At 34.1% G+C, this 13,317-nt stretch overlaps 2 protein-coding genes across 4 annotated transcripts; both read left to right on the forward strand.

The window, feature by feature from the left end:
• The first annotated feature begins 687 nt into the window (after nucleotides 1-687).
• On the forward strand, nucleotides 688-8,164 carry LOC111317247 (histidine kinase 1-like). 2 transcript variants are annotated; one of them, XM_089753648.1, is made up of 13 exons: nucleotides 688-973; nucleotides 1,441-1,683; nucleotides 1,808-2,614; nucleotides 2,813-3,060; nucleotides 3,235-3,394; nucleotides 3,944-4,070; nucleotides 4,165-4,254; nucleotides 5,138-5,332; nucleotides 5,437-5,506; nucleotides 5,650-5,692; nucleotides 5,886-6,026; nucleotides 6,420-7,460; nucleotides 7,680-8,164. In XM_089753648.1, exons 1-13 carry the CDS (start codon nucleotides 710-712, stop codon nucleotides 7,893-7,895), a joined length of 3,645 nt encoding a protein of 1,214 aa, XP_089609774.1. In that variant the 5' UTR covers nucleotides 688-709; the 3' UTR covers nucleotides 7,896-8,164. The 2 variants fall into 2 exon arrangements, with proteins under 2 accessions (XP_089609774.1, XP_022775423.2); XM_022919688.2 differs by having other exon boundaries at nucleotides 1,811-2,614.
• A 2,731-nt stretch (nucleotides 8,165-10,895) lies between these two features.
• Nucleotides 10,896-13,170, forward strand: LOC111317251 (proteasome subunit alpha type-7-like). 2 transcript variants are annotated; one of them, XM_089753856.1, is made up of 3 exons: nucleotides 10,896-11,288; nucleotides 11,703-12,117; nucleotides 12,630-12,914. In XM_089753856.1, exons 1-3 carry the CDS (start codon nucleotides 11,116-11,118, stop codon nucleotides 12,681-12,683), a joined length of 642 nt encoding a protein of 213 aa, XP_089609982.1. In that variant the 5' UTR covers nucleotides 10,896-11,115; the 3' UTR covers nucleotides 12,684-12,914. The 2 variants fall into 2 exon arrangements, with proteins under 2 accessions (XP_089609982.1, XP_022775430.2); XM_022919695.2 differs by having other exon boundaries at nucleotides 10,915-11,288; nucleotides 12,772-13,170.
• The last annotated feature ends 147 nt before the right edge of the window (nucleotides 13,171-13,317 follow it).

Raw genomic sequence — 13,317 nt, forward strand, 5'->3', positions numbered from 1 at the left:
TGAGTTTGAATGCTGCTACTTAAGTTCAGCATGTTTCTTTCGAGACTTGAAAGGACCATTATGTAAAATATAAATTTTGAGAGGTTAAAACAATCCTGGTCAATTTTATTTCTCTTTGACTGACTTAGTAAGCTCATGGCAGTTCAATACTTCCCTGAAACAAAGGTATATTCGAAACATCTTTGAGCCTGCCCTAAACACAAGGGGATATTAAAAAATTCTTTGATAGCTCAAGATAAAGTTTGTTTTCTTTCTAAACCTGTTTGCTGAAGAGCTGTGGCCTGTGAGTTTGATAAAACCAATTCCTTGAACTATTCTGCTCTAGTCAGTAGAAGACTATTGAAGCTGACTTGAAATTTTCAGTATTTTTGACAGTACGGAAAGAAAGTTCCATCAACTTTCTGCATAAAATTTTGACACATTAATAATAGAACAAATCTAAAACAAAGACGAGTTGAAAAAGAGAGAAAAAGTGGCAAAGATGTTGTGGATGAGGAATAAAACACCACAAACAAACCTCCACTTCTGAAAATTACAAGTGGTCGTGCATTGCCTTAGAAGAGTGGGAACTGACACAAGAAGCAGTATGTTAAAAATGACCCACTTAAGAATAAACATTCATATATTCTCTTTTTCTACTTCTTAAGTATACATGCAAATATATACATATGCACATAAGATCTTGTTGAATGTGCACGCACTGTACATCATGGTTTCAAAAATGGCAGAAAAATCATTTGAAACTCCTCCTAGAAGTTCTGAAAGTTCACCAATTCTAGCCTCTCCTTTGGGTACTCCTTTGAGAAAGGTATTCAATAGAATTTCAGGTTTTGCTTCAACTTGGGGTGGGAAAACAGCCTCCCCAGGTCGTAGGATTTTCCATAGGGATGTGGAACAGGAAGAGTTCCAGTATGCAAGTGCTCATTGTCTCTCATCATACTATAGTGTTTTTGTAGCTCGCCTTGCCATCATGGTTAGTACAAATTTTCTTTTCACATTTTGTTATTTTTACTTATTAGAATTTCAATCATTTGAGTGTGAATTTGATCAACCTGAGCATATATATCTTAAGAATTTAGCTCATATAATTGAACTGAAGTTTTTGCATATATGGTTTATGCAATAATATATCTACCATGTATGATGAAATTAATTAAGCCATGGCCATCACCGCAGAAGCATTGATCAGATGCTTTAGAGGCATGAAATGAAACAACATACATATTGCTTCTCTCAGCTCATTGACACTCCACTGATCCAATTTTACTGTTTGGTCTTGTATCCCTCAGCCAAAACCTCGAGTCATGTATGTAAATCATTTTTTTATTTTCTACCAGAGAACTCATCATGGTCATTTCTCTTCTTAATTTCCATGCTGATAGTCAAGATTTTTTTTTTATGGGTTGATTAATTAGTGCCTTTTCCTAACGTCTCTTTCAGGTCATGCTTGCTATTTTGATTGGGCTGCTAACAATTCTAACATGGCATTTTACAAGGATGTATACAACAAAATCACTAAACACCTTAGCTTTTGGTCTTCGTTATGAACTTCTTCAGTGGCCTATCTTACGGATGTGGAACGTCTTAAATTCTACCTCAGAAATAACAACTGCCCAGGTCAAGTTGTCAGAATATGTAATCAGGCGGTACAGCAAGGCTACCACTCAGGCAGAGCAAGTTGAGGTTGATCCTTGAGTTATTTTCTTCTCTCTGAACTGTGTTATCAAGTGGCAATTTAGTTTTGAAAGGAAATTTCTATTAAGTAACCTTTTTCTTTTTTTTTTTGGTTGATTTCTTGCACTCTTAGCAGCTGTATCAAATGATGAAAGACATAACATGGGCACTATTTGCCAGTCGTAAAGCTCTTAATGCCATAACCATAAATTACAAAAATGGATTTGTCCAGGCATTCCATAGAGACCACAGGAGTGACAACACATTTTATATCTACTCTGATCTTGCAAATTATTCAATCAGTGGCAGTGGCAGTGAGTCTTATGGCAACAAAATGCTTTCATCGCGACAAGGGTGGAATGACCAATTCATTCGCGGTAATGTTTCTGCAATATGGTACCGTGAACCACTTGATCCTGTCACTGGGGAGAAGACAGGAAAGGCACTGCCAGTTCCACCAGATGATCTTATCTATATAGCAGGCCCTTCTCAAGTGCCTGATGGGGTGGCTTCATGGCATGTTGCAGTCAGTAAGTATACAGATTCACCGTTGCTTTCTGCAGCACTGCCAGTATGGGACGCTTCGAATACTAGTATTGTAGCTGTTGTAGGTGTCACCACTGCACTTTATAGCGTAGGCCAGTTGATGAAAGAACTGGTTGAAGTGCATAGTGGATACATATATTTGACCTCACAAGAGGGTTACTTATTGGCTACATCCACAAATGCTCCTCTGTTAAAAAATACAACAAAGGGGCCCCAGCTTATGATGGCTGTTGATTCAGAGGATCATGTGATACGAATGGGAGCTCAGTGGTTGCAGAAAGCCTATGGTAACAAGTTTCCTCCTGGTCATGTGGTTCATGTGGAGACGGCCAATCTTGGCGGCCAGCATTATTACATTGACTCATTTTTTCTGAACCTAAAACGATTACCTATGGTAAGTTCAGAAAATATTTCATATCTTTCCTAACATTAAAATTACGCATTGGATCATTGGATACATATTCAGACTTTCAGGTCCCAATGAAGATATCACAGAGATGGTCTCTTTATGTTTCAATTAGATTAGACATAGTACTAATGTAATGTTTATCACTGTTTGAAAAGACACTAAAATTGGTTAGAAATGGTGCAGGTTGGAGTAATCATCATTCCAAGGAAGTATATAATGGGGAAGGTCGACGAAAGATCCTTGAAAACATTGGTCATATTAATATCTGCATCTGTATGTATCCTAGTAATTGGATGTGTCTGTATTTTGATACTGACAAATGGAGTATCAAAGGAAATGAAGCTCAGAGCAGAGTTGATAAGTCATCTTAATGCAAGAAGAAGAGCTGAAGCATCAAGCAACTATAAAAGCCAGTTCCTTGCAAATATGAGGTAACCAATTTCAACACCTACATGTTTGTTTAGTTATTTTGCCTCTAGGAGTAGTGCTTAAAAACTCATTAGCTGAGCCACTATATTCCATTCATCAATTAAATTTGCCTTGACACTTCCATTGACTCCTTGTTACACATCATGGTTGCACCTTATTGATCGTTTGTGTTACAGTCATGAACTAAGGACGCCTATGGCTGCTGTTATTGGATTGTTGGACATTCTTATCTGCGATGACTGTCTTACAAATGAACAGTATGCAATGGTTACCCAGATCCGTAAATGCTCCACAGCTCTACTTCGGCTTCTCAACAACATATTGGATCTGAGCAAGGTGAGATACTGAACAAACCAATTATGGAATTGGAAATATCAAGTAAATATATGCTTAGTAGTTCTTAAGATCAAAGGCCACCTTTTAAATTAAAAAAAAAAAGAGTATAGAGAAGAGTTTTCATCCATATGTATTAAGTTGTAACTTTTATGTAACTCCACCTTCTGCGGTGTTAATCAACTTCAAAACTATAGAATTAAGGGTCCTTTAGGCACGATTAAATAAATGTCATCAGACAAATTTCTGAGCAACATTTCATTCTTCAATTAGAAGCCTTTTTAATGCCTTAGTTGATGACAGAAGAAAAATAAGAGAAATAAAACTGTATAAGAGTTTTAACTACCATAGTTTAACGGTTGCTGCATAATTGCTGTAACCATGTAAGTTTAGTCAGTCAAGGATTTTCTAATTGTTCACTTGTTGAAGCAAGATGAGAAACTGGGAGCAGTTACTGGTTCAGAAATCATAGATTATAGAACTTATCTATGATAGTGCACCTTCTGAACTTGGAAATCACACCCAAATCATTGTTTTCCAAATATTTCATAGGTTGAATCTGGAAAACTGGTGTTAGAAGAAGCTGAGTTTGACTTGGGACGGGAACTTGAAGGACTCGTCGATATGTTCTCAGTACAGTGCATTAACCACAATGTGGAGACTGTTCTGGATCTCTCTGGTATGACTCAAACTTATGATCTAATTATACATGTATCTGAATACAGACATTATCTAACCCTTTTCCTTTTTTTTTTTTTGTTACATATTTTCAGATGATATTCCAAAATTAGTTAGAGGAGACTCTGCCAGAGTTGTTCAAGTTTTTGCAAATCTAATAAGCAATTCCATCAAGTTCACAACATGTAAGATGAACAATAATATCGCTCATTTTTACTCTAGTTTATATTGTAAGCTACTACACACTACACCATTGGACTGGAACCAAGATAACTATTTTCTACTGGTGTCAGGATTCAGGACGGATGTGTAGGACGGAATGCCAATGCATCTATAGTGCATAGAAGTTAGAACAACCAAAACAATTAACAAGCCAGATGCTTTCATTAAAATGGGAAACAAATATTTAGATTAAAACCATATTTAAGTCATCTAAGTAAGTCAAGGATAGACTGGTTCTCTATGGTTTTGGACAAGATTGAGGTTGAAGATAATGAAAAGTCTCTTCTTTTCAGGTGATTTCTTTTAAAAGAGGGGTGCAACATATGACTATATGATTGAGAGTTAATTTTGGTTGTAAGTGATTATTTTGCTCTTAAGATAAGAGATCTTTACCCCTGTTATGCTTCTCCAATTAACTAAGTACTCATGAGTCATAAGCAAGAGCTATGTAAAACTGTTTTCCAATATCTTTTTGAATTTAAAATTCTTTCGACTCACTCCTTGTACTGTTGGTTAATAATTCACATTCATGGACAAGTATATTGAATTGTTTGTATGGTTTTAGAGATACAAACTTCCAAGAGTTAAACCCTTTAATCAAATCAGGTGATAACATGGAAAGTAAGAGCCTTGATTTGATTTAGACAAGCTTTTGTTGCATTCATTCTAACATCCAGCGGAGCAAAACTCAATATATTTTTCAAACACATTAAGAACAAGTATCGTAGATAAGTAACTAAACAATACTACTAAAGCATATACAATAGGGATGATGATTCATTACACTCCAACAGAACTTAACTTTAGAGATAACTTGCATGATTAACTGTTTCAAATGGCTTTCAGCGGGTCATATCATCCTGCGTGGATGGTGTGAAAATCCCAATGTGTCTAGTAATTATGGGAAGTTTTCTCCCGATCAGAAGAAACCACTGTCTGCACTAAAGACCAAGTTGAAGCAACATGGAAACCATATGAAGAAGGCCAGCAAGAGAGACAACAAAATGATTCTTTGGTTTGAAGTTGATGACACCGGTTGTGGTATGATTCTTTGTTTTTAAAACAGTACGAATTTTATATGTATTGTAAATGGAACCTGTTCCATTTCGAGGTAGCTTGTACCATTTATCTTCCATGATCTGCAGGAATTGATCCAAGCAAATGGGAATCTGTGTTTGAGAGCTTTGAGCAAGCTGATCCTTCAACAACTCGGACGTAAGTACTTTAAGCAAGATCAGATTTTTACAAGCTGGTCAATTGAAAAAAATGGAAATTAATTTAATGTGGAAGAAATCCATGGACGGATTAAGAAATGTAATGTACAGAGATTTTGTTCTAAGATCTTTTTTGCTTTTCAGGCATGGTGGCACAGGTCTTGGACTATGCATTGTGAGAACCTTGGTAAGTGAAGTGTCTTGACACAGAAATTCATGGTCCATTACAATACCATTCTACATGTGAAATTACATCATACTGAAACCATGTGGACAAACAAGAAGAAATTCTTAAGAATAATGACAGTTTTTTGTCTTTTATAATCAACTGCACAAAATGATGTATTGCATCTCTCCTGCGCTCATACTGTCGATGACAGGTTAACAAGATGGGTGGAGAAATCAAGGTTGTAAAAAAGAATGGTCCTGGAACTCTAATGAGACTATTCTTGCTCCTCAGTACTCCTGCAGATGGCACAGAACAACATGATCAAATGGATTTTGCAAAGTACAGTGTAGCGGTGAGTGAAGTTTTTCTCTTTGAAGCTGCAAACATTTTTTCCCATTATTTTTGTTGGTCACCTTATAAGTTTGAATTTCGTTTTGCATAAAACCAAAAAAACAAAGATCTTGAGACTCGATATTGCCGCTTGCATTCAGGTTTTTGAGAGAGCATTTTACACTGTCATCTTTATCCTGATATGCATTCTGAGGGAGTACACATTAGAGTACAAATAGTGAGTATTCTGTCTAAACCTTATCCGTTAAAAAAACAGTTCTATTTTCTGCTTGCCTGAGCATCAGCCAGGGAGTTTGCCAATTCTGTTATGGTTAGAACTTAGAATTTATTGTCAGGCACTCGAAAAAAAGCCTACGGTCAAAGCAACAATAACATATTTAAAACATGAATGCAGGTGATCCTTGCCCTACACGGCAGCATGGCTAGATTTATTATGTCCAATTGGCTGTCTAGAAATGGAGTACCCACTTTGGAAGCATCCGAGTGGAATGAACTGACACAAATCCTTCATGAACTTTTTCATGCCAGGACTGGTAATTGTGGTTTTGACACTCATTATTCACTAGGTGAACCTCTGAGATCTAAAGTACACAGCCTACAAGACATGAGGAACCCAGTTTACATCATAGTTGTTGATCTGGAGCTGCTTGACTTGAGCACCGATATATGGAAAGAACAGCTTACTTTTCTCGACAAATTCTCTGGCCAAGTGAAATTTGCATGGATACTGAATCATGATACTTCCAATGCAATAAAGATGGAGCTTCGCAGGAAAGGACATATATTGATGGTTAATAAACCATTGTACAAGGCAAAAATGATTCATATTTTGGAAGCTGTCATAAAGGAGAGATATGTTGAACTTCAAAATACAAGTCCAAATGGAACAAAAGGTAGAGCAAAAGAAGGTGATTCTCATGAATGTCTCGAAATTGATTCAACTCATTTTGAGACTTGCAGCTCTGATGGTTCTGATACTTCTATGAGTTCTGTGCACACTGGAGAACAACCAAGAGAAAGAACCATAAAATCTAATCCATCAAACTGCCAGACAGTTAAGAACTGCCTAGTTGAATTCACCCATTTAGGTTCAGAAGCGAACAATCCGAGGGCAGAAGAGGACCAATGTAATGCCAAAGATAGAGATAATTTATATACAAGTAAGGCAGGAAATGGACAGAAATCTCTTGAAGGCCTACGGATACTGCTTGCAGAAGATACACCTGTTCTCCAAAGAGTAGCAACCATAATGCTGGAAAAAATGGGAGCCACAGTAATTGCTGTTGGGGATGGGCTGCAGGCTGTAGACGCCCTGAGCTGCATGCTTTGCGGAGAAGAGCATAGAAGGGAGTCCTCATTGCAAGAAAGAAGGAACGGATTGCAGACAGAAATTTATGATTCTCCTCCGTATGATTTGATTTTAATGGATTGTCAAGTAAGAAATCATTTAGAAGATAATTCAATCCAACAGTGCTACATATCAAAAGGGAAAATTCAGAAACTGAAGCATTGTTTGGTTAGCAGAAACTAAAGTGATTCGAAAGAAATGCCAACTAAATAATGCTTCATGCTGACCTACTCATAGCATTTTATCATATTTTCCCAACTACATTATGTTGTAGTGTTTAACTTTTTTGTCTTCATGTTAAAACAGATGCCAAAGATGGATGGATATGAAGCAACAAAAGCAATCAGGAAATCAGAAGCAGGGACCGATTGGCACATTCCCATTGTTGCCTTGACAGCCCATGCAATGTCATCAGATGAAGCAAAATGCTTGGAGGTGGGCATGGATGCTTATCTAACAAAGCCAATTGACTACAACTTGATGGTGTCCACCATTCTTTCACTCACTAAAAGATCAGCCTAAAGTTTCCTGCTGAGCAAAGTTGCTAACCAAAGAAAAATGTTTTAGGCGGCTTCAAAGGTAAAGATGGATGCTAGTTTTTTGGAGAAAAAAAAAAAAGAGTTTAACATGTCCATTGTACGTAGGAGTATAAGCAATTTTCCTGTCTTAGAAAGTGGTTTTATCTACATATGAATAATTTCATGCTTGGGTAGTTTTTTTAGTTAATGTAACAGGACAATATGTAAACAGCCAAAGCCAAGTATTAATCTATCTATATCTATGTTTATATATGTATAGCCATGCATCCATCTTTAAAAATAACATTTAATAGGTTTTAAATTTAAATTTCAAGATTTATAATTTTTTTTTTATTTCCAAATTGTGATCTCCTTTGCATAAAAGGATAATGAAATTTAAAATTGCAAATAGTACGTAATATGCTTATTCTAAATGTTTAAATTAAAAGTTATTCCAAGTTTCGGAAACTTATGCAACCAAAAAAAAAAAAAAAAAAGGAAAAATTAGCAAAATCGTAATACCCCAACTCAAATAATAATTGGGTTAGACTATTACTAAAGTTCATTAAATTAATTACAAGGTTAATTACTAAAGAAAAAAATGACTGAGTGTTTTACTAGAAAAAAACCTAGTATTGTGAAATAGAAAAGAAAATACAAGTTTTTCTTTTTCATCTTTCCTAAGGTTAGAGAGTATGAAAAATCAAGTAAATGATCCAAAATTAGAGAATACAATCGAATTAATCTTCTAAAGGTGAGTATATGTTATCTTTTTATATAGAGATGTGCTATATTGGTTACTATTATTTGGAGTTGAAGTTCTAAGAGAAAAATTAAGAAAAATTATAAAATCTGTCATTAATCTTCATGATCTATTTAGGTAAATTATTGGGTTTTGTTTATTTCATGTTCTTAAATTTTATTGATGATTATTGAATCGAATTTAAAGACTGAAAATGGATATTTGAGTTTTTAAAGATTGAATGAGAATTATATTTTTGAATAAGACTTTATGATTTGCAATAGTAAAATAAAATAAAATATTGTATTAATGGATAGATTATTATTATAAGTATTATATATTGTTGAAAAGCTTGTTGAATCTACTTTCTAATGAAACAAACGGCAGTTGAATTCGAGTTTTTTATGGAGAATTGTCTAATTTTTACTTAAGAATATGCAAGTTGTAAGGTAGCAACATCAGGGTTGAATTACGAAAATTGTTTAAATTTTTGTGTAATGATTTACAGATTAAGTCATATATGTTTAGAAAGTTTATTAAGTTTACTTTCCAACGAAACAAGTGGAATTGAATTTAGAATTTCTTATGAATAAATACGTAATTTTTGTTAGAACGTATATAGGTTGTTTGGCAACAACATTTGATGTGAATTTCAAAAATTATTATAATTAATCTACTATGGATTACAAGGTAGGCCATACATAGTTAGAAAGCTTATCAAGTCTAGTTTTTAACGCATTAAAGAGATCTTAATTTCGATTTGGATAAATTGACATGTGATCATTTTAATGAAAGAAAATTAGGTTTCCAGTATTAGTTAGTTGAGTTAACTTTTGTTTAACTTAATTGTTTTTAGTATCATTACTCTTGAAATGGGTTGATTAATTTTTATTATGTTAAAATTATCTTGAATAGGCCATTAATTATTTTGCGAGAAAAACTAAGCAGTAAAATTGAAAAAAGGTAAGTAAAATCTCACATATTTTGTTTGTTTTCGAACTTATGTATATATGTATGTTTTTAAATGAGTAAATGTTTTGTTTTATTATTTTTGATAAATGAAAATAAAACCAAGTATATGATTATTTTGTGTTTTTGCAATGAAAATGATGGATCATGCGTATGAATAAAATAAGAAAATAATTTATATTTAAGGAACAATTTTATGATAGCTACATTTTTATATCTCCAAAAAGTAAGATCATCAACATCAGAATTAGTTCTACAATCCTGACTAACGAGTTATAATAATTAGCATAGCCATGATCATATAACCCTACTAACAGGTTATAGGAGTTAACATAAGGCTCTAGCTAGTGGGTTATAATAGTTAACAATGATCATGATGATGAAATTATCAACATGCAAAATGTCACGGGTTATAGTAGTGACCATAACTAACAATAAACAAATGATAATGATGATGATTTACGATGATTTTTAATGATCAATTCATGATTTGGTTTGATTACAATATTTGAATGATAACATATTTTGCAATGATTTATGAATTGATATGTTTTGATATTGATTTATGAATTTACTAAATGTTTGACAGAACAATGATTTTTGAAATATTTTGACATTATAATTTAACAAATATTTTAAATGATCTATATGATATGTATGAAAAATATGCTTGATCCGGTAAGATGTGTGAACTTATACTTGTTGAGCTGTGATTTACTCATTCTTTTTTTACTTTTTTTTTTTTTATAAATGAGTAAATGATAAGTTTAGTTGGTCTTGTGAAAAACTAGAAGATCAAAATAAAAAAAATTACTTAGTTGTCAAAGACAATATTGGCCAATGAGATATTATTAATGGTTTTGTATTTTATATAATTTGTATTTGAATATATAAAAATTATCATTAGTTTGATTAAAAATATAAATTTTACTTGACAGATTATTTTATTAAAAAATTTTAAAATAATTAAAAGAATTTTGTATTACTTTAAAGTTTTATTTTAAGATAATATGATTGTATTATATTTTGATATCGAGGCATGACAAAAATACTCTTTATTTTTACTTTTTACTTACGACAAATTTGTTAGAAACAAAAATAATAAGTAGCAAAACTAAACTTGACTTAAAATGAATAAATAACTAAAAATTTTAATACTTTCAAAATTGAAAATTAAAAGTAAAGTTTAAACATAATTTTCTTCGTATACTTTTTTTTATGTGATTCATAAAAACTTTATTTGTGTGGATGATTCTTGAAAAATACTTTTCTTCATTCAAACACAAAATACTAAAGATAATAATACTAACAGAATGAAACCTCTAACCCTTCTAACATTTTTTTCTGTTCATGAACAAAAGGGAAAAATGTATAATTGGCCCTTTTCCTTTTTTATTTTTAAATTTGGTCAACATGTATCTGTAAAGATTTTTATTTTAAACGCCAACTGAAAAGGAAAGCTTCAGCAACTCTCCAAATCAATACCAAAAGGAAATCCAAGGAATAGAAGAAAATGGCGAGATACGACAGAGCGATCACTGTGTTCTCGCCGGACGGCCATTTGTTCCAAGTGGAATATGCCCTCGAAGCCGTCCGTAAAGGTAACGCCGCCGTCGGTGTCCGCGGCACCGACATCGTCGTCCTTGGCGTCGAGAAAAAATCCACCGCCAAGCTCCAGGACTCCAGGTTTTCTCTTTTTGCTATACTATACCTCCACTTACATATTTCCGTTTTGCCTCTTAAAAATCGATTCTTTCGTACTTAATTTTTGTTCAAAATAAATTTAGGGTTAGGGTTATATGATTTGGATTTAGAACGAACGGGACTCCACATTGCTTAGCGTAAGCCTATGTTTTTGATGTGTTCTTATTTAGATGAGGATTTTTTTCCCAAAAGAATTGATCTTTTGGCCTAAGTAACGAAAACTGGTTTTCAATAAAGATTTTTTTTTTCTTTACTCTAATAATTCATCTTGATGACGTAGAAACTAGAAAAGTTTAGGAATTTTATGACAAAGACATGTATTAAAGAAATCATTTGAGGTTTTGAATTTCGTCAAAGTAGGCTGTTCTTGACCCTTTTACTTCTTCTATCGTGTAGATCGGTTAGGAAGATTGTGAACTTGGATGATCACATTGCATTGGCATGTGCTGGACTCAAAGCAGATGCTCGCGTCCTCGTAAATAGGGCTAGGATTGAATGTCAAAGTCACAGGCTGACTGTTGAAGATCCGGTAACTGTCGAGTATATTACTCGTTACATTGCAGGTCTTCAGCAGAAGTACACTCAAAGTGGAGGCGTTAGGCCATTTGGTCTCTCGACACTGATTGTGGGCTTTGATCCATATAGCGGTGTACCATCACTTTATCAGACAGATCCATCAGGTACATTTTCCGCTTGGAAAGCTAATGCAACTGGGAGAAACTCTAACTCGATACGAGAGTTCCTAGAGAAGAACTATAAGGAAACCTCTGGACAAGAAACCATTAAGCTTGCAATTCGTGCATTGCTTGAGGTTAGTTCTTCATTTGTTTACTTTGTTTTCAAGTGTTTGCTCTTCATTTAATGAATGATACACATTTTGCTGCTTCTCAGTTGTCAGTTGTTGAATCCACAGAAATATGAATTAAATCTATCTTTAACTTGAAGTCATTCTCCCGAATGCCATATGCCTTTTAAGATCATGCATGGCCTTACAGAAATGACATGGTTTATCAACCTGAGCCGCTAGAAAATGGAATATGCCTAAATCATAATTATGAAATGGAGCAAAAGACTTGCAACTTGGTCGTTAATGCTATTATGTTTCCTGAGAAAGTAATGATTTCATTACTGCTTTATTTTGAAGGAGCACAAGAACCTATGAAAAAAGTTTTAAGTATTGTTTGTGCCATATCATGTAGTAATTGTTTCTTCCAATACATTGCTAGTTGGAAGCATGATGGCAATAGAGATTTGCATGTTGAAATTATACACTTGTTGCCAGATTGTAGAATAACATCTTCAGAAGTTTAGTTGTCTTTGTAGGTTAAAGTATACCTTTTTGCTGCTACACCATTCAACATCAGATTATGCAGTTGATTGTGTGGCTTACTAACATGGTAAAGGTAAAGGTTCATGTTTTATGCCGAACAAAGACTGCTTGTCTTTATGCGTCTCTTGCATGCAGGTTGTTGAGAGTGGGGGAAAGAACATTGAAGTTGCTGTGATGACAAAGGAGCATGGCCTGCGGCAGCTTGATGAAGCTGAAATTGATGCCATTGCAGCTGAGATTGAAGCAGAGAAGGAAGCAGCTGAGGCTGCAAAGAAGGCCCCTCCAAAGGAAACATGAAGCATCAACTGTTGACTTCTATTCTATTCACTTTTCTCTCCTTTTCTTTTTAGGGGGGTGGTGCCTGGGGGGTTGTCCGGGGTTTCTTAGTAGTCATTATTGATGTATTGGCCTCACACTTGGACCCGGTGGAGCTTCATCATACACATGATGGATTTTTTTTTTTTTTTTTTAGCCATTGTTGGCATTTTATTTGCTTTAAGGTATTTCAATTATGAATTTCAACAGTTCCTAGAAGTTGAAGCTATTTCTGCAAATGTTATGAAATTGTTTTGACACTAAAAAGAAAGCAACCAATTCATTTAATATGCAAAAGGCTTGCAAAGATTAAACAGTAAGATTCTGTTTGCTTGTTAAGATCAATTAATTGAGATTACGTCTTTC

This window comes from Durio zibethinus, chromosome 24 (genome assembly GCF_047325235.1).
Source record: "Durio zibethinus cultivar Kanyao isolate XHJ-2024 chromosome 24, ASM4732523v1, whole genome shotgun sequence".
Lineage (NCBI taxonomy): Eukaryota > Viridiplantae > Streptophyta > Magnoliopsida > Malvales > Malvaceae > Durio > Durio zibethinus.